This window comes from Grampus griseus (assembly GCF_964374135.1).
Source record: "Grampus griseus genome assembly, chromosome: 1".
NCBI lineage: Eukaryota > Metazoa > Chordata > Mammalia > Artiodactyla > Delphinidae > Grampus > Grampus griseus.
This window is the reverse complement of record NC_139017.1, coordinates 162,785,089-162,804,175: the sequence shown is the minus strand read 5'-3', so window position 1 is coordinate 162,804,175 and position 19,087 is coordinate 162,785,089. Positions and strand designations below refer to the sequence as shown.

Genomic DNA, 19,087 nt, shown 5'->3' with positions numbered 1-19,087 from the left:
TCTCTTGGGAAAAAAATATTAAGTTCCTCCTTTGTGCTGGAAATATGGCAGTAACCAAGTTAGAAATAATCCCTATTATCATTTATTTATTTACTTACTTACTTACTTACTTATTTATGGCTGCGTTGGGTCTTCGTTGCTGTGTGTGGGCTTTCTCTAGTTGCCGTGAGCGGGGGATACTCTTTGTTGCAGTGCGTGGGCTTGTCATTGTGGTGGCTTCTCTTGTTGCGGAGCACGGGCTCTAGGTGCGTGGGCTTCAGTAGCTGTGGCTCGAAAACTCTAGAGCGCAGGCTCGGTAGTTGTGGCGCACGGGCTTAGTTGCTCCGAAGCATGTGGGATCTTCCCGGACCAGGGCCCGAACCCGTGTCTCCTGCATTGGCAGGTGGATTCTTAACCACTGTGCCACCAGGGAAGCCCAATCCCTACTATCTTAAAACTTACAGTTTGTTGGAAAAGACAAGTGAACAAGTCATTACAACCTTGGGAACAGATAACAGGCAGTTCTAAGCTAGCCTTCAAATATTTGAAAGACTGTCACTTTGAAGAAGAAATAAAGTTGTTCCAGAGAAACGACCTGAGACCTTGGTAGGTGACATTGGTTTAACTTAATGAGCTATCTGACAGCTAAAGTTATCCCCCTTGAGGCACTGAATTCCTCACCACTAAAGGTGTCAAGCAGTGGCTGTCAAGAATGTTCCAAAAGGGAGTCTTATATCAGTGATTATTGTTAAAAGTTCACCCAGCTCTTTGCTCTGCTTTATGTATGTTATCTTGTTAAATTTTCACAGTACCTTAAAAACTAGTTATTCTTATTACCCAGTTTTACAGTTGCGGACACTGAGGCCCAGAGAAGTTAAGTAACTTGCCTGAGGTCAAGTAGATGGTAAACGGTGGAGCCAGAATTCAAAGCCAGGCAGTCGGGCCCCAGAGCCCATGCTCTTAACCATTGTCCCATACTCTGCTACTTAAAAATAACAATGACAGCTACCATTTGTTCATTGCTAACTTTTATCAGACACTGTGTCTCCCAGATGACCTCTAAGGGCCAGGAGCCAGTAACATAATCTAGATGTTATTTCATAGTCCTAAAATTGGCTTAGAAAAATCCTGGTGGAAATGTTGATCTAGTCTCGGTTTGGTTCTGCCTTGCTACAGGCAGGTGATTTTACTGCCTCAGATGACCCGTCCCCCTATTAGTGAGTGAATCCGGGCTGGCAGCAGCAGCTGCAGCTCAGGATGCCTGTCCAACCTCATCTCTGGGTGTGATCAGCCTGCTCTTTCTTTGGAGCCTGACCAGGGATGTGTTCCAGTAACATGTTATTAAACCATACTCTCTTCCTTCCCCACCTTTCCCAGACCTCCCACTCCTGCTTGGTGTTCCAGCCTGTTCTGTGGCCAGAATACACGTTTTGGAACCTCTGTGAGGCCATCCTGCAGTTCCAGATGAACCATAGCATGCTTCAGGTAAGAGTTCAGGGCTGGCCTGACTGGATGGAATGGAAGAAAAGGTTAGCATTGATGACCACCCACGGCTATATATGTCAGGCACTTGCTAATAATCATGTTAATGATGAGTAGCTACCACTTACTGAGTATTTACTATGTGTCAGGCACTGTGAACAGTTTATATGCACTATCTCATTCAATGTTCCCAAGAACCCAATGAGCTAGGTATTATTAGCCCCATTTGTGCAAATGAGTAAATCAAAATTATTTAGCTAAGGACACATAACCAATAAAAGATGGAACTGGGATTCAAGTTATAAATCTTTAATCTCTTTACTATGGAAACCCAGGAAAGGCTTCTCAGAGAGATTGGCCATTATTCCCTGAAGGAATTGGCCTAATAAAAGATTGTAGAAGTGGAAGTATACAAAATCCAAGATGCTTCCAGAGGGATTAAAAATGAAATAGCACTGTCTTTTTATGAAACTGTGTTCTACCAAGACTTGAAGTTCTGCTTTCAGTTTTGATCACCAGATCTTGAAACAGGTTTCATTAGGAGGCAGAGTCACCTACGTCTGATTAGGACTCTTAATAATAATGGCAGTGTGTGTGGTGGTGGCAGCTAACGTATTGAGGGTCTATTAAGGCACTTTGGTGTTTTCATGTAAGTTTTCTTATTTAACCCTTCCAGCAATCCAGCAGGCTTGGCGTCCTTGTTTTTCAGATATGGCAACAGAGGGGCAGGGAAATTGTCCCAAGGTCACAGAATTTTAAACCCAAAGCTGGTGATGCTTCTTGAGTCTGGAGAGATAATGGCCAGGAGGAAATAATGATCTAAGTCAGGGCTTTTCGGTCCCCTTGGCATCGCAGACTCCTTGGAGAAGCTAACGAAAGCCGTAGACCATCTCCCTAGAAAAATTGCAAAGATCACTCTAACACATGGCATTTTGCATAGAATTACATTAATCCCTTTAACACATAAACTACTTCTGGGGGTTCACATAACTCCTGAAATCTTTCCATGAATCCCAAGTCCAGAACTCCTGGAATAAGTCAATCAAATCATGAAGGTTTGGTCATGTGCTTGATCACTTAGTCTCAGAATTTGAAAAAGGAAGTTAAGTTCAAGTAAAAGGAAAAACAGCAAAGTCTCAATTATCCACTGTCAAAGAGGAATGAATATCAGATTTTTCCACATGACCAAGTCTCCCGTTAAGAACTAAAACTTTTTTAAATCCTATTTTGATAGAAAACGTTCTGAAACAGGTCTTGTGCGTAATTCATTAACACCTTCTGTATACCAGGCACTTGCTAATAATGATGATGATTAGAATAATCACATTCTAATGATGCTGATAACGATAATATTGTTAGTAACTGCCCTCTTGAAGTACTTCACTGTGCAGGATGGCCTTGAAGGGTGGGACTCTTTCTCTAAGCTAGATTGTCCCAAAATACTTGGCTTTGGGATTTCTTGTATATGGTCAATGGCTAATTTTGACAGCATCCCTTCTTCCCTTCTCTTCCTATTTCCAGTTTTAAATCAGCTACAGGCAAGGAAACCAGGCAACCAAGCTTGTTAGAGTTGTCTGTAAAGTGAGAGTAAACTGGCCTTGCATGAAGCCCAGAGGATCTTGGTGCACGAGCTTTTGTGTATGGATATTCTTGTCTCTGAGTTGGCTGCTGAGAAGTCTTTTAGTAATTTCAGGTTTCTCAGATACTTTCCCACATGGCTATTGGAGGAATTACCTCAAGTTTCACTCATTTCATAAATGTCTATTACTGAGTACCTGGTCTGAGTCAGGCACTATGTTAGTATTAGGCACAAGAGAGTCAAGCAGTTAGTTGGCCAGACAAGATCCCTACCTTCATGGAGCTTGTATTTTTACTTGAGGAGACAGATAATAAGTAAACAAGTTTATACAATAATTTCAGATTGTAATAAGGCAATGAAGAAAATAGGGTGATATGCTAGAAGGTAATGAAGAGAGCAGGAGGTGCTGAATAAAGCAGTCAAGGAAGGCCTCTCTAAGGAGGTCTTTTTTAAGCCATTATATTAGAGATGAGAGATAGCCAGATGGGTAAAAATCCAGGGGGAAAGAATTATTCTCTGCAGAGGGAGCAGCAAGGGCAAGGATACTAAAGTTATAAAGTTTAGGTCTTGGAAGAACAAAGAAAGAGGTCAGCACACATGAGGGAGAAGGATGTGGGATGAGGCTGGGTAGGAGTCAGGCCTCTGATCACTGAGGGCCTTGTAGGCCATGATGACACATCTGAAGACTTTTGATCAGGGGAGTGACAGGATCTGATTTATATTTTGTAAAAATCACGCAGGATTTTCAGAGGGCAGGAGTCAGAGACCAAACTCCTACAGTAGTCCAGGTGGGAGAATGTGCCTCAAGGTGGGGTTGCAGCTGTAGAGAAGGGGAGGGCTGAGTGGACTGAGATGGAGGAAAAACAAAAGTTAAAACAGGAACAAATGAAACTAAGTTGATAATATAACCCCCAGTGAAAGGGATTAATTCCAGTTACCTGAACATAGTTCTCTGACTATATATTTTTGGTGGGATATATTCTAAGGATAATACAAACTGGAAAGCTAACTTAAACATTACTTAGGTTTATTAATGGTAATGTTGATGATGTAACTCTGAAACTCTTTTATTCATCTTGTAGGATAAAACAAATGAGTAAAATGTTAATGTTATTAGGAACCAAAACATTTAGGTTTTGGCCTGGGCAGCTGGGTAGATGGCTCTGCCGTTTCCTAGGATGGGGTGGAACGTGTTTGAGGACAGCCATTAAGAGTTTCATTTGATACCTAAGAATCATAATTTCAAACATTTATTGAGTTCTTACGTATCAGGCATCCTTTTACTTATATTCTATGTAGTTCTGTAAGGTAGATACTATTATTAATTGCCCCCATTTTTAGAGTGAGGAAACCAAAGTAATAACAGAGATGCTGACTGCCCTGAACCTTTTTTCAGCAGACCTCATAGAGGTTTTGGCCAGATTTCCTCTACCCAGGAGCCCTCAAACTCTGTTTCTAGAAATCTTAGCACCTCAGCAGAAGCACTAAGCGTACAATCCAGACTGACAACATCCTGGCCAGTTTGGCCTCAGACCAGAGAGCTGATCTTTCTAATATCTCCCTTGTATGTATCCTGTATCATCACCAAACTGGACTCTTCACAGTTCCTTGTTCCCAAACCCTTTGGTATTCTGCCTCCACATCTGTGTTCTTGACCCATCTCCCAAATTCCCATTGTTAAATTCTAAGCTGCTCTGTCTCTAAGCCCAGCCCAGTATGTCCCCATTCCCTGCAGGAAGCCAGGGCAGGGAGTTGGGTTCTTGATCTATAGTAGCTCACTGGGATGAGGGCAGCTGATGGATGCTAATGGAAACAGGGACTCAGCTACAAATTGTTGGAGGCTAGACCTTGGTATCTGAAGGGACCATGGCAGTTTCCAGGTGGTCACCCATCAGTCTTAGAGAATGGGGGCTGGCAAATGGAAGAAATCTCGACTATGACACAGTAGGACAGATAGAAAATTAGGGCAAGGAAGGGGTGGGCAGCAGTACAGAGCCACTGATCCTCAGTTACAGGCTGCATGGATGGTAGGTCCATGGGGGGGATCTTTGACAGAGATGAGGAATAAGTGTTCGGTCCACTTAATCTGTAATGATATAGAGGGAGAATACACATATTCCCACTAAACTTCCTTTGATGCATTTGTCAGAGGTTAAACGCCAGGGTGGAACAATCAACCATTTTATTTCTAGTGCTCTTCAGGTAGTCACTATCTTCTTCTCAAGAGAAGTTAATAACTTCAGCTATTGTCTCAGACATTCCTGACTTTGAGTCATGGCACAGCCTTCTAGCTGTGTGACTGACTGGGCAATTACTTAACCCTTCAGAGAATCACTTTTCTCCTCTGTAAAATGAGGGGAGTAATGATAATAATAATACCTGCCTCACAGGTTTGTGATAAGTCTTCAGTAAGCTAATACACTAAAAGCGCTGGAACAGAGTTCATTTTCAGAGACTGGTGGCCAATATCGTTCACAATGTATGTCTCTGGGCTCTTCAGACTTCATCTGTCTCCAGAAAAACCACAGACACTTAGCATCCCGCTCATCCCATCGCCAGTACAGTTCCCTTAGCAGGGAGACTCTGGGTGCTCATCAAAACATCATGTTTCCAGCAAGAGGTACTGTCTCTAACAACCCTCAGAAATGCACCCCCCCATGCCACTGACCTGGGCATATTGATTGTGGCAAATGGGGACTTTTGGGAAGACTTGTCATTAGCTAATGAATGTTTTGAAACCCAAGACCTGCATCCTCTCCATGCCCCAGTGAGGTCAGAGGACTTGAGGGTTTATATACTGGAGGGGCTATTACATCTTGTTCTCTAATTCTGCTGAGGAGAGAACAAGAGCAGAGAGGCTTAATGCCCAGGAGAGATTTATATTAATAGGTTCGGGCCCCATTTCTCAAAAGGAGCTCCTTGGAGCCCTGACACCAAGACCACATAAGGTCTGCATAAGAAGTGTCTAAGGTAATTATTAACGCCCTCTCCCCTGATAGGTCATTATACAGGGAAAGTAGACAGTATGGTCAGGGAGAGAGAAATTGACTATTAGGACTTCCATTAGCCTAGATTTTCAGAGGCTGAGTACCTGAGAAGAACTTACAACACCTTTGAGATAGGGAGGTAGATCTAGACCATGTGGAGGTTGCACAGAGGTGCCCAGATGCAGGCCACTGGTTCCCCACTCCACCCCTAGAAAGTACAGCTTATCCAGAGGCACGAAACACATTTCCCAAAGATCTTTCACGAAGTTATCTTAGGGCTTCCCTGGTGGCGCAGTGGTTGAGAGTCCTCCTGCCGATGCAGGGGACGCGGGTTCGTGCCCCGGTCTGGGAAGATCCCACATGCCGCGGGGTGGCTGGGTGCGTGAGCCATGGCCACTGAGCCTGTGCGTCCGGAGCGTGTGCTCCGCAACGGGAGAGGCCACAGCAGTGAGAGGCCTGCGTACCGCAAAAAAAAAAAAGTTATCTTAGTGGAGAAACCAAGGGAACTTCAAACCACTGTGTGACCTAGGCCAGGCCCCTCCCCACCTCAGCCTTGGTGTCCTTGTCTGTACAATGAGAAGGCTAGAGCTCATGGTCTTTACGAGCTCCCCTGACTCTGTCATCCTAACAGTGAATCGCTGATTGCTGGCAAATTAGGGGCCAGGGTCTGCTTGGCTGCAGCCTCCCTGCTCAGCACTCAGTCTAGGGCTGCCATTTGGAAAAAGCCTGAGCCTCATGGAGCAATTTTAACCAGCTCCGCATTTCCTCCTTCTGTGGCTCGGTGCCCTCCTCCTCCCTGTTCAGCCAGGACTTAGCCTACTTAGCCCTATCCACAAGCAGTGGTGACAGAAGAAGGGCTAACTGTTAATAGCCAGGCACCAGATTGGGCATTCATTATCTCATTTTTCCTCAAACCACCCAGTGATGTGGACACTATCGTCCCCATTTTGCAGATGAAGAAAGAGGTTTGGAGAGGTGAGGGAGTCCTCTGGACAGAAACTTCTCAAACCCAGTATTCCAGGCAGACTCACACTGGCCTGATCACGCTCTTTGATTTCCTGAGTGATCTATAGTAGCCCATTATTCCCCCGCTGATATTCTCCTCCCCCCATACACTTTACCTTTATCTGAATCTTCCCCGTTGGTTAAAGCTCAGCTCAGATTCTGCCTGACCATGAGATTTCACTGCCCCCTTGACCTTCATCAACCACAGTTTCTTTCCTCTGAACTGCATGGCCCTTTCTCTTACCTCCATGATGATCCTTACCACATTCCACCTTGTATTATGGTATTTGGGTACATCTCTGTGTCCTACTCAGCCTGTAGGCACATGGATCGCGGTGACTATGTCCTGTGCATTTCCATACCCCCAATAAAGTCTTGTATGTAGGACCCAGGGTTCCTCCTGACTAAGGCCAGGAAGAAGCCCTTCTAACAAGATGAAGACCCTTACAGCAACTTTTTAAGCTTGTTTTAGTCTTCATAGCTCCACATGGGAGTTCGTTATCATAGCAGAAGAGTATCCTTGAATGCCTTGGATCATTCAACAGCCTGGAGGGGGGATTTTCCAGATTTTTCATTTGTCATCTTTATTCATGCAGTAAGTCTTTATTGCTGAGAGACCCTAGCAAATCACTTCCCTACTCTGAACCTCCATGTCTGTCTCCAGCACCTCCGTAGCTCTTTTGGGAGGGTCAAGTGAGACAACAGATGAAGTGCTTGTGTACATGTAAGATATTCCTTAAAGGATTAAAACAAAGCAATCCAGGTGTTCACAGGCTGAGTAGGACACAGACAGGTACCCAGATACCACAGTACAAGGTAGAATGTGGTAAGGGTCACAAAGGGTATAGGATACCAAATCGGCAGCAAAATGGGAGTTTCTCACACATGGAATAGGTTTGGCAGGAGGGACTCTGGTGCTAAGGTTCTGCAGCCTGTTAGAGTGGCAGGAGCAGAGCATCAGTGAGGCACAGCAAGGCCTTGGTTCTGCTCCAAAAGGGTTTTCCCCTTCTGTGCCAGGAGCATCCTCCTTGTCCTCCTGGGATCATACAGTCAGTGTACTGAGCATTTCACATGTACAGGGTGCCCCAAGTGCCAGAAAGGAAAAGCCACAGTCTCTGTCCTCTAGGAGTTTATGGTTTGTCTGAAGACACACACAGGGTATGAGAAGTGCTGCCAAGGAGTATAATCACTTACCTGGTGTCAGAACTGGTTCCAGGAGCCTGAGGGCTCCACTGAGCCTTCAAGGGTTCATTTTTCTAACAGAAAATGTGGACTGTGGACACTAATGCCTATTCTAGAGGCAGGATGAAGTAAGTGGCTTAAGAAAGCTGAACCTGCTTCTCATAATGTTCACAGGAGGGCCATTTGCTGCACGAGTCAGCCTGGTCTCCATATGCGAGGCAGTTCTGGATCCAGACTCTGAAAGATAACTTTAGGCAGTTGGGAGGATGGCACCCTTAGAGTGACCTGGGAAACCAAAGAAATGACCCACTGCATATGTCCCAGGCAGGAATAGAACCTTCCTTGCATCAGAGTGATAACTTGTAAAATTGCTGTTTCTGTTTGAGAGCCTGCTAATATGCTGGAGGGGTTTTGCATACATTATCTCTAATCCTTAAAACCACTCTTCAAGGTAGGCACAACCCCGCTTTACAGATGAAGAAGTGAGGTTAGGAGAGGATTTGCCCAAAGCCACAAAGCTAGGTGGTGGGGGAACCAGAAGTCACACCCACATTTGCCTTGTTCCCTTCCAAGTGCAAACCTGAGAAGAATTTCAAGAAATATAGAAACTCCCACCCAAAACAAACCAAGATGGATCCAGAACTGCCACTGCCCTGCCTATACAACATGGGCACCACCCATTGCACACCTACTACCAAACCTTTCCAGATCTGCTACAGACTTCCCACTGTTCCACTTAACTTGGCCCGTCCTGTGCCCCACCCTTACCTCCTCCATCCCAATTCCACCCACGCCTAAAAATGATCTCCCCACCCCAATCCCCACTTTTCTCTAGCAGAAGGCCCGAGACATGTATGCAGAGGATCGGAAGAGGCAGCAGCTGGAGAGGGACCAGGCTGCAGTGACAGAACAGCTGCTGCAAGAGGGGCTCCAGGCCAGTGGGGACGCCCAGCTCCGACGGACACGCTTGCACAAACTCTCAGCCAGACGAGAAGAGCGGGTCCAAGGCTTCCTGCAGGCCTTAGAACTCAAGCGGGCTGACTGGCTGGCACGTCTGGGCACTGCATCAGCCTGAGTGAGGCTGGCCTCCTGCCACTTTGCCCTGCCCTCTGCCTCCAGGGCCCCACTCCCCTTTCTTTTCTTGGTGAAAGGTACCTCCCTCCTGATGATGAATTGTGTTTCCTTTGCTTGGCAAGGTAGCCCCAGAGGCCAGCTTTGCTGGCCATAGACATCTTTGGGCTGCCTGGGACAGTGCCCCTGGAGAGGGTTGAGGGTGAGAGTCTCTCACAAGTACACTAAACCCAAACTCTGATCCAGGTCAAACTCTGATCACAAATAGGTTCAGAGAGCAGAGGGCCCCAGCTCTTCCATCTTTGCCACCTCTACCTGTACTCCTAGGTGCACTTTCTTTTTCCACCAGCACATCCTTCAACACAAAGAATTTCGGGGAAGAGTTCTCCCCAAAACCTTAGCCCTTTACCCATCCATCTTAGTCTTCACAAAAGATGTGGACCCACCTTGGATCTGCTGGTAAATAGCTAATAGGCAGCCAGCGTTATTTAGGCAAGGAAGGGGAGGGAGAGACAGAAAGAAAAGTTGCCCATCTGCTGCTCCTCCCCCTTGGCTGTCCACCTGGGATTTGCTATTGAATCTCTACCCCCTCCCACCACACAGTGCTGACTGCTCACTGAAAGCAGCGCCCCCAATGGTGCGCGGAAGCCAGGCGGGTGATTACAATCCAATTACCTATTGTCGACTCAGCCCACACAAGCTTTTCTCCTCTTGCAGGGCATGGGGCCAGGCTCCACTCCCCAGTGAGACCGGTCCCCTCCATGGCTACAGAGTAACAGAAGACCTATAGGCCCTGGTGAATCTAATCCAGCACAGGCCACCTTCCCTGGATCACATCAGGACCAAGAGCACAGAAACAAGCACTTCTCCCAACTGACTGCCTCCTGCCCTCAGCATCTCGGACTCTGCTTCCCACCTCAACAGCCTTTGAGGCTTTTCTCAGCTTTTGACCTGTCCCCCTAAGTAGACCGTGAGATGATTTATTCCCAGCATGGCAGAGTCTCAGCTTGTGAGGGCCAAGGTTGCCCAGCAGGGAGAAGAGGGCCAAGTCAAGGGCCGTGTCCTTTTCCTTACCTCTCCCTGCCAGGCCTCGCTGCAGAGCTGCTGAGAGGATTAGTGCCTTTGAAGAGCTGTCTGAGCAGCTCTGTGCTTCAGGTGCCCCAGAGCAGCAAGCACCAGCGGGTAATACCAACCAAAGGCTACTCTGTTTAGTCTTCCCGTTTTACTTTCTGCAAACTGTTTCCCAGCACCTCCCTCTAGGGGAGAGGTAGGATCTTGCAAGCAGTGCTAAGAGCATATTCTTTAAAACCTGTAACTTCCCTATACGCCAGTCTCCTCCCCTTTCTGTGCCTGGATACCTGGCACAAGAGACCCTTTGGGCATCTTCCCTGCTCCCAGAATCAAACATAAATGCCCGGCACTGCGATTGAGAAGCCAATCAATGCACCCTTTGGCAAGTCCCCCTCACACACCTGGCACTACCCACTACCAATCCCTGGCACGGGGTTCCCAGAGAGCAGGTGCTGTACATTTTCCAGCTTTACAAGGGGGCTGTTGACAGCCTTAATTAGGGAGGCATGAATTATGCGGCTATAATGCAGAGCCCTACAATTAAGGCGGGAATGAGGGGCTGGAGGCAGCAAATGGAATCTGCCCTGTGAGCATGGTTGTTGAGTCCTATCTCCTTTCTGGGTCTGACTTTCCCTACTATGATTGGGGTACAGCAGAGGTGATTAATGGGGCTGGTATCTTTGGCCTGAGGTCCTGTATTCTGGGAAAGGTACACAGTGGGGAGGGGTGAGGAGTGGCTGCCTCTAAGGGGTGGAAAGGAGAAGAGGCGGAGGGATCGCTGCTGCTCAGGAACAGGGGCTGCAAATAGTTGATATGAACTCACAGTGATTGCTTTCTACCGGTGTGATTTGTACAAACCAGCTCAACCCTTGCCTCAAGAAATTAGGTGAGACCTATTTAAATGTCTTCCCACCTGTGAGCCAACCCCCCCCCAGTTGAGGATATTTATCGTGTTGCGTTCTCTCGGGTGTCAAATAGAATTTTTAAAATTCTTAGATGTAAAACTTGTTTGCGAACAGTGCAACAGAAAATCATGTTTTGCTGCAGCAATTGTCTACCTTCCTCAGGTGCACTTGGCTACCTCCAGGATCCCTAGCTTTGGGGACGGGGTGGGGGAGCCACTGGAAGAGGCCTTTTTCCATCGCAACCCCTGTACCTCTACTTGTTTCCTAATGCCCGGACACTTTCCTCCACCCTCCTTTTCCCTCGCGCAAGTGAAAGGAAGCCAGCCAGCCTGCCAGTGTGGAAGGAGGGATTTCGCCAGCTGCGTCTGCAGCGCCCAGGGTTAGAGGCTGCATCGGGTGGGGGCAGCTGAGCTTCATGTCTCCGTAGCGGGTAAAGATTAGAGGGAGGGGAGTGCTAGTAGGCCTTCTTGGCGGCCACTCTCCGTCATTCGGTGGCGGGGTTCTGAGGTCCAGGAATACAAGGACCTAGGAGAGCCATCCACCCGACAGGCTTTGGGGGGGCTTCGTTGGTGTTTGGGGAGGCGGCTGAGCAACGGGTGCTGAAAGGACAGCTCCTACCTGCCCCACTGCACCCGAAAGGCACCTCTGCGTGTAAAGTCTCCCCCTGGAACCCCCACCCCACCTCGAGTGGACCGCCTTCCAGGTGAGGTGCCCGAGAGGCGTCCTCCGAGTGGCAGCCTGGAAGGATGCACGTCCGGCTGCGCCGAGCTGGCTTCCCCGCTCTTTCCCCACTTCAGCGTCAGCCTTGGCCCTGGGAACTGCAGCCTGTGCCTCCAAGCCGCGCGCTTCCTCCCGCCTCCGGCGGAGAAGGGCAGTGCGGCCAGGCCTAGCAAACCCTTCTTCTGGGGCCCCCAGCGGGAACAGGAAGGAAAGCGGCTGAGATGCGCCCTAAGTGTCGCATGGCTTGGAGAAGTGGGTAGCTCGGTTGCATAAGGTGGAAGGAACTTGGTAGTTTGGAAAAGCCAGCTCTTGGCGGGAGCCGAAACCCAGAGCCCGCCGAGTCGCACCACCCTCCCTCATTTATTGCCCTCGACGCGCGCCTCCCCCACTGCGCCCCCACCCCCTAGGCGCGCTGCCGTCTCGCGCGCCCTCCCCCCCATACCCCCCTCCTCACTCCCTCCAGAGGAGGTGAGTTTAAACCCCGCCCACGTGACCCCAGCTGGGCCAATGAACGGCGGCGGGAGGTGAAATCCGGTTCTAACCGGTCCGGGGCTCCCAGCGCTATAAAAACTTTATAAACCCCCCCGGAGCCCGAGCAGTGTGAAGAAGAGGCGAGAGCGACCCTTGGACTGGCCAAAGCCGCGAGCCACTGCATCCCCGTGTCCAGCGCATACGTCCCGCCGCCGTCGCCACCATGCCCAAGAGAAAGGTACGTGGCGCGAGGGCCCCAGGCGCTGGGCCGCCGCCGCCGCCGCCACCACCACCACCACCACCACCACCAATGCAGCAGCCGCCGCCGCTTCCCCGGCTTTGGGAAGCGCGAATCAGCGGCGAGCTGGAGCAGACTCAGCCCCCCGGCGCGGTAGCTCGAGGCGGTGTCAGGCGGCCCCGGGCTAACCCTGCGCGGCTTGGCTGCCCGCGGGCGCCAGAGGCCATATTGGAGGAGCGGCGGCCGCGGCGGGAGGAGCCATGTTGGCGGCTGTTTATCCCGCTCCCCTTGGGCTCGACGTGCCCGCCCCGCGCCCCCTCCCCCCATCGCTAGCCCCCCCCCCTTCCCCGCGGGCGGGCAATTCAAACCCAAAAGGGCGGGAAGGCGGCATTCGGGGTTGGCGGGCGGGGGAACGCGCTGCCGCCAAAAAACCGCCGCCGTGAGGGGGCGGGGCCTTTTTCCCTGGGGGCGGGACTTCGCAGTGTGGCCCCACCTCCACCGCGCGCCGCCCACGGCCCCCGCGCACGAGACTCGCCCCGGTGCGCGCCGCTGCCGCCCACGAGTTCCCCCGGCTGCGTGCTCCTCCCGTCTCCCGCCCTCGACGGCTGCCATGGCAACGGCGCTCGGGCCCCGCCTCCGGAGGGGTTTGTTTGCTCCTAGTACAGCTGTTGCTTCTGCCTGGCGCGGCGGCGCGGGCTGCGCTTCGCGCGCCTCGCTCCAGCTTTGCGCGCGCTTCGCGGGGCCCCGCCGTCCCTGCGCGTTATGAGCCAGACCGGGTGTGAGGCTGACACATAACAGCGTTCCTAGCGCTTTCTGAGCATTTCGGGGATTTGCATAGGAGCTGGGGATGCTACAAACTGAGGATTTGTATGTCTTAGGAAAGTTGTGTGCAAGATTCCCTTCGATTTTTTTTCTCCCCCCTTTAGGACTTCGTTAAGTTTACTGAATCATTAAGAACTGCTTCAGAAACTGCAGCTTTCTTAGCTTTTGCTTGTTTTTTATAGGCTGAAGGGGATGCTAAAGGAGATAAAACCAAGGTGAAGGATGAAGTAAGTCTTATTCTCACTGCTTTTGGAGTCTCACAAAGCCTTGGGCTCCTTTAGTGGTAATTAACCATATTCATAGTCCTGAATTTGCTTCAGTAAGCTCTCTTTACTTCCTATAGTCTAGAACAGTTCAGGTGCAAAACTTTTTTGTATTTAAGTGGTTCAACTGTCCTATTTGTAATTTTCTTTATTTTTTTTAAATAGCCACAGAGAAGATCTGCAAGGTTATCTGCTGTAAGTGTGTCTGCTTTTAAATTTTCATATTATTCCCTGAAACTAAAAAGCATTGAAAAACGGTTCCCTTTGCTTCCCATGAATTACGGTCAGTGGCTGGTATTGAATGACTTACTCTGCTATGGACTCTTGCCCATTTGGAATTTGCTCGTTCTGAAATTGTGATGGCTGTAGCCAAAGTGGGACACTTCCGAGTGTTACTTGAGTGGGTTTCTGAAGATATGAAGTTCTAATGGAAAGCCCGCCACAAACTTTACAAAGTAGGAGAAACTTCTATGCCAGTGGTGCTGTGGTTTGGTTGTGGGTTGTTTTCTTTGGTCCATTGTACTGATGTTCTCTGCTTTCCTTTTCTCCCCCAAATAAAAGAAACCTGTTCCTCCAAAGCCAGAGCCCAAGCCTAAAAAGGCCCCTGCAAAGGTGAGTAGGACGGTGAGACAAACATGCATCTAGGATTTACATAAAAGCCTGAACAGTTTCCCATGTTGCTGACAGGGAGACCTGCTATATAACAACTTCATCTGTTGACACAGAGTTGAGATTTGACAGAGTTAATAGGACTGGTCCTTAACCAAGAACTCTGTCTTCAATTTACAGGAAACTGTACACTTGGGTATTAAACAAGTGCAAGTGTTTAAGCTGTCTTATTCTATTATTTACATTCAGATAAAGAATTCCGTGTATTGAAGACCACAGTTTGGCCTTGTTTTTATGAATGGGGGAGGGTATGTAGTTTATTTGTGTATCTTATATTTGATCAACAACCCTACTTTGTGCAGAGCTTTGTAGACTTGTATCCCGGTGATATGAAATGAGGAGAAACAGCTTTTTTCCCCCCATCCCCCCATTTTAGAAGGGAGAGAAGGTACCCAAAGGGAAAAAGGGGAAAGCTGATGCTGGCAAGGATGGGAATAATCCTGCAGAAAATGGAGATGCCAAAACAGACCAGGTACAACTATTTTCACTTTATGTTAAGTCTGCCCATTCAATCAGTTAATGATCCCAAAAGCTTTTATGGCCTTTTTCTTACATCTGTATCACTCCAAGTGCACCTTTTAGTCTGGAGTTTGCTTGTGGTTTTTTTCTGTGAGTTTAATCTGGATTCTTGAAGACTCTGCCGTCCAATAAAGAGAGCTGTGGTATGAGCCTTGTCCTGTCGTTAGGTGTCGCGCTCATGCTACACCATGGTTTTCAAGTTGGGAATAACCTCAGATCTTGTAATACTGGTGTGCCCCCTTCCCCAATTTTACAGTAAGGTCCAGAGGGGAAGTGACTTAGCAAAGTTACCTGCCAAGTCATTTTCAAAAGAAGTACTGAGTCTCAGTGTCAAAGTACCTAAAACCTAAACTTTGGCCTGGGAGCAAAGTAATGCTATAAATGAAATATAAATGAAGATAGTTTCCACATCTATATATTGTATTCATCTGTCTGTTTTTTGTTTTAGGCACAGAAAGCTGAAGGTGCTGGAGATGCCAAGTGAAGTGTGCATTTTTGATAACTGTGTACTTCTGGTGACTGTACAGTTTGAAATACTATTTTTTATCAAGTTTTATAAAAATGCAGAATTTTGTTTTACTTTTTTTTTTTTTAAGCTATGTTGTTAGCATACAGAACACTTCATTGTTGTTTTTTGGGGGAAGAGCACATGTCACTAATAGATTGTCTCTGAAGCTGGATTGACATGGGAGAAAAACACCTTTCCTGTCTGGTTTTGAGAGACTTCCTCTTGGTTCCCAGGAAGGAGGGGGTTCCTTGATACTGACACACAGTAGCCACCTTGGCGCAAATGCCTTGTGGTGTGGAAACTACAGTTAGTTTTTATGTTCTCTTCTCCCTCTCCACCTTCAGCATAGACTTGACTCCCTTAAACCCAGAGACCTGTTGGAACCTGACCCCCAAAAATTGGTTACCAGTGTGTCAGGCAATCTGGACTTTGCATTGTCACCGTTGAGACGGCGTCCCTCAAAAGAGCAGCGGCTCCTTTTTTAGATTGTGGATCTTCAGATTGATACTTTTGCCATTTTCATTTCCTGAAAGTCAGGGTCGGCTTGTGAAAAGTTGTTAAACAACATACTAAATGTGAAATGTCAACCCTCACTCTAAACTTTCCCTGTTCAGAGCATCACATGAAGACTTCATGGGGTTTTATAGTGGCTTTCTGATTTTGGTAGTCCATTGCAAAAGGGAGTTTGAAAGTTGTATACTGTTAACGATTGTCTGCCCATGTCCTGCCTGAAATACCATGATTGTTTATGAAAAGTATCTTTAATAAAGCTGGATACAGTTTGACTTGGAATGCTGCCTCTAATCTTTTCCCAGGAGTGGGGGAGCCTGGTTTCTCCAAGTCTCTTGGGACAGGATGCATTCTGGTGTGAGGTGTAGAGGTTCCATGTACAGTCAGTCTTTATGGTCCATCTGTAGAACACAGTGCTACGTGGACTTGGGAAAGATCCCAGGAGTAGACAGGTGGTGAGAGGCTGGGAGCAGAGAAGTGGTTTCTGTACTTGGTTATGTAGCACTACCTGAAGTGTATTTTTAAATGCAGGTATTTGGTAGATCTGAGGTTTGGGCCTGGCAGCTGATGGTACAAGAGCCTTTCCACTTCATTCACATTTAAGATCTCTGTAAAATTAGCACGTTAATAGATAACGGCTGTATAGTCCTTGTGTGAGAAGAAAATGCCTGTGTGTCTACACGGTTGGCCATAAGATGTGTAAGGCAGATGGCGCCCTGCTGTTGAGCAGACCTGCAAATCTTCTGTGAATTGGTTAAATTCTTGTCCTTGTTGGTAAACTGCTCTAGCTCCGAAAGCAAAGACATTAATGGGGACTTTGCTGATTGCCTTATTCTGGAGACCCTTCAGAGAACCCCTTTCCTCTAGGGAAATAGCAAGAAGTTATGTTAGGAAATAGAACTTGTAATAAATTGATGCTTGCAGTTTGAATTTGCTTTCATGGGTCACCTGTTGTTTGAGAGGAATAAAGTAAATTGGAGGCTATTTTAAAAAAAAATCTTACATTGCTTTGTTTATCCCTTTAGTCAAAACGGTAGAGCTTTCATATCAGTTAAGCTCTTCATTGATAAGTTTTGTGTGTATTATCTCCAATCTTCAGTTTTGAGATAGTTGTGTAATGCAAGTGTTTAACACCCTTTTTACCGATGAGGAAACGGCTCACATGAAGAGACTTGTTCGAGGGTATGTGTACATCTAAAGAGAAGCAGTTATGAGTACATCTAATGAGTAGCAGAGTCCTGGTTCAAACCGCCAACTTTAGTCAAAAATAATTTCTGAGTTCGACTTTTAAGGGGCACCTTTTGGATAAAGTAACGTTTACCCACTTGGGCAATTTCCAGGCATTTGCTTCCATTATTGCTGAAATAGTTCTAGGATGTAGGTTGTTAATTTTTATTCGGGGATGGTGTCATCTTCCGGAGTGGAGCCTGATACAGCTGTTAGGAGTGGGGGTATGGCAACTTGTCACTTGCACAGAAGTTGCAGGATTTGAGGAAAGCCACAGTTGGGGTTATCTCATTAGTATTTGTTAAGAGTTCAGGTTGTCGAGACGTGTTGAGCCATGGACCATGCTAGAAGTTCGGTCAGATGCTCTCCTTTAATCTTAGGGTCAATCCTGTGTAGGTATTACCCCCATTTGATAGCTAAGAAACACATTCAGATATGAAGTGACTGGCTTGGGTTATACTCAGTAGTAACCATTTTTTTGTGTTACCTAGAAATTAGGATGAGAAGAGTGAACTTGAACTTTTTTTTCCTTCCCAGAAAATATTTGCCGATTTGACTGGCTGTGGACCATGAGAGTGCCTGGGCTTAAAAATCAAGAAACCAAATGTGAAAACCTGGTGAGGACATTTACGACAGCCATAATAGTTTGATCAGTGGCAGTCCTGACCTGAACTAAAAATAATCAGAATATAAAAATGGATTCCCTTCCCCTTAGTCCTGTCTCCAAGCCCATTTGGGAAGAGTTACTGGCGACTCTGCTTTGGCTCTTTAAATTAAAAAAAAAATCAAACGGCTAAAACAGGAGGATTTATTCCCTAAGAGAAGTACTGAGGTAGAGTGGTTCTAAGGACCCGGGTGGTTATTTCCAACTTTGCTGCTCTGCCGCTCTCAGAATGTTGTCCACCCACCTCAGCCTCCAAGTCAGCTGCTCCAGACCTCAACTTGACACCAGTGTCCAGAGGCAGAAGACTGTTTCTTTTTTTCTCCTTAAGAAGAGTGAATTATGCAGGACTTCCCTGGTGATTCTTGGCCGGGGAACTGAGATCCCGCATGCTGCTTGGTGTGGTAAAAAAAAGAATAATGAATTATTTCCCAGAAGTGCCTTAGTAGCTTGTGTCTAATTGGGCAGAAGTAGGTCACCTGCCCAGTCTTAAACCAATCGTGGCAAGAGGGATGAAACCACAGAATCTGTTTCGGATTCAGCCAGAATTATTGAAATTGAATTGGGAAGGGATAGATGATGACAGAAGAAGGGTTGAGTGGACAATCACTGCTGCACTCGGTTCCCGTGATGTCTACAAGCCTCACCTTGCGTGGCTTGAGTGCAGTATTTGACACTGCTGAGCACAAGCCTCCCACCTTTATTTTAAGTTGAGAAATAATTCAGACACCATGAAATTCACCATGTCAAAGCCTGTAGTTCAGTGGTTTTTAGAATACTCAAAAGTTGTGCAACAATTACCAATAATTCCAGAGTATTCTTAGCACTCCAGAAAGAAACCTCATACCTATTAGCAGTTGTTCCCCATTCCCTCTCCCCCCAGCCCTAGGCAACCACTAATCCACATTGTCTTTACTTTTTAATTTTTTTTTTTGGCTACGTTGGGTCTTCGTTGCTGCGCACGGGCTTTCTCTAGTTGCGGTGAGCGGGGGCTACTCTTCACTGCGGTGCGCAGGCTTCTCATTTCGGTGGCTTCTCGTTGTGGAGCACAGACTCGTGCAGGCTCAGCAGTTGTGGCACACGGACTTAGTTGCGGCATGTGGGATCTTCCCAGACCAGGGCTTGAACCCGTGTCCCTTGCCTTGGCAGGCGGATTCTTAACCACTGCGCCACGAGGGAAGTATGTACTTCATTTTATTGCCAAATGTCCATTGTATG

The 19,087-nt window shown here is 47.5% G+C and overlaps 2 protein-coding genes across 5 annotated transcripts in view; both read left to right on the top strand.

Annotated features, from left to right (window-relative positions):
• Positions 1-11,396, top strand: part of DHDDS (dehydrodolichyl diphosphate synthase subunit) — a 28,646-nt gene extending 17,250 nt beyond the window's left edge. For 2 of the 4 annotated variants that reach the window (XM_082666726.1, XM_082666727.1), the window contains 2 exons: positions 1,357-1,464; positions 9,050-11,396. In XM_082666726.1, coding sequence (XP_082522852.1) covers positions 1,357-1,464; positions 9,050-9,289 — 348 coding nt within the window. In that variant the 3' untranslated portion in view covers positions 9,290-11,396. The remainder of the gene's footprint in view (positions 1-1,356; positions 1,465-9,049) is intronic. The other 2 variants (XR_014297465.1, XM_082666728.1) reach the window with 2 other exon arrangements.
• Positions 11,397-12,495: 1,099 nt separating this feature from the next.
• Positions 12,496-16,256, top strand: HMGN2 (high mobility group nucleosomal binding domain 2). Its single transcript, XM_082679863.1, has 6 exons — positions 12,496-12,690; positions 13,695-13,739; positions 13,941-13,970; positions 14,337-14,387; positions 14,821-14,916; positions 15,412-16,256. Exons 1-6 carry the CDS (start codon positions 12,676-12,678, stop codon positions 15,445-15,447), a joined length of 273 nt encoding a protein of 90 aa, XP_082535989.1. The 5' UTR covers positions 12,496-12,675; the 3' UTR covers positions 15,448-16,256.
• The last annotated feature ends 2,831 nt before the right edge of the window (positions 16,257-19,087 follow it).

Excerpts from the sequence above, each read along its gene's own strand:
- HMGN2 (XM_082679863.1), top strand. Across the intron at positions 13,971-14,336 it reads GATCTGCAAGGTTATCTGCT|AAACCTGTTCCTCCAAAGCC; the intron begins GTAAGTGTGTCT and ends CCCAAATAAAAG. Across the intron at positions 14,917-15,411 it reads GAGATGCCAAAACAGACCAG|GCACAGAAAGCTGAAGGTGC; the intron begins GTACAACTATTT and ends TTTTTGTTTTAG.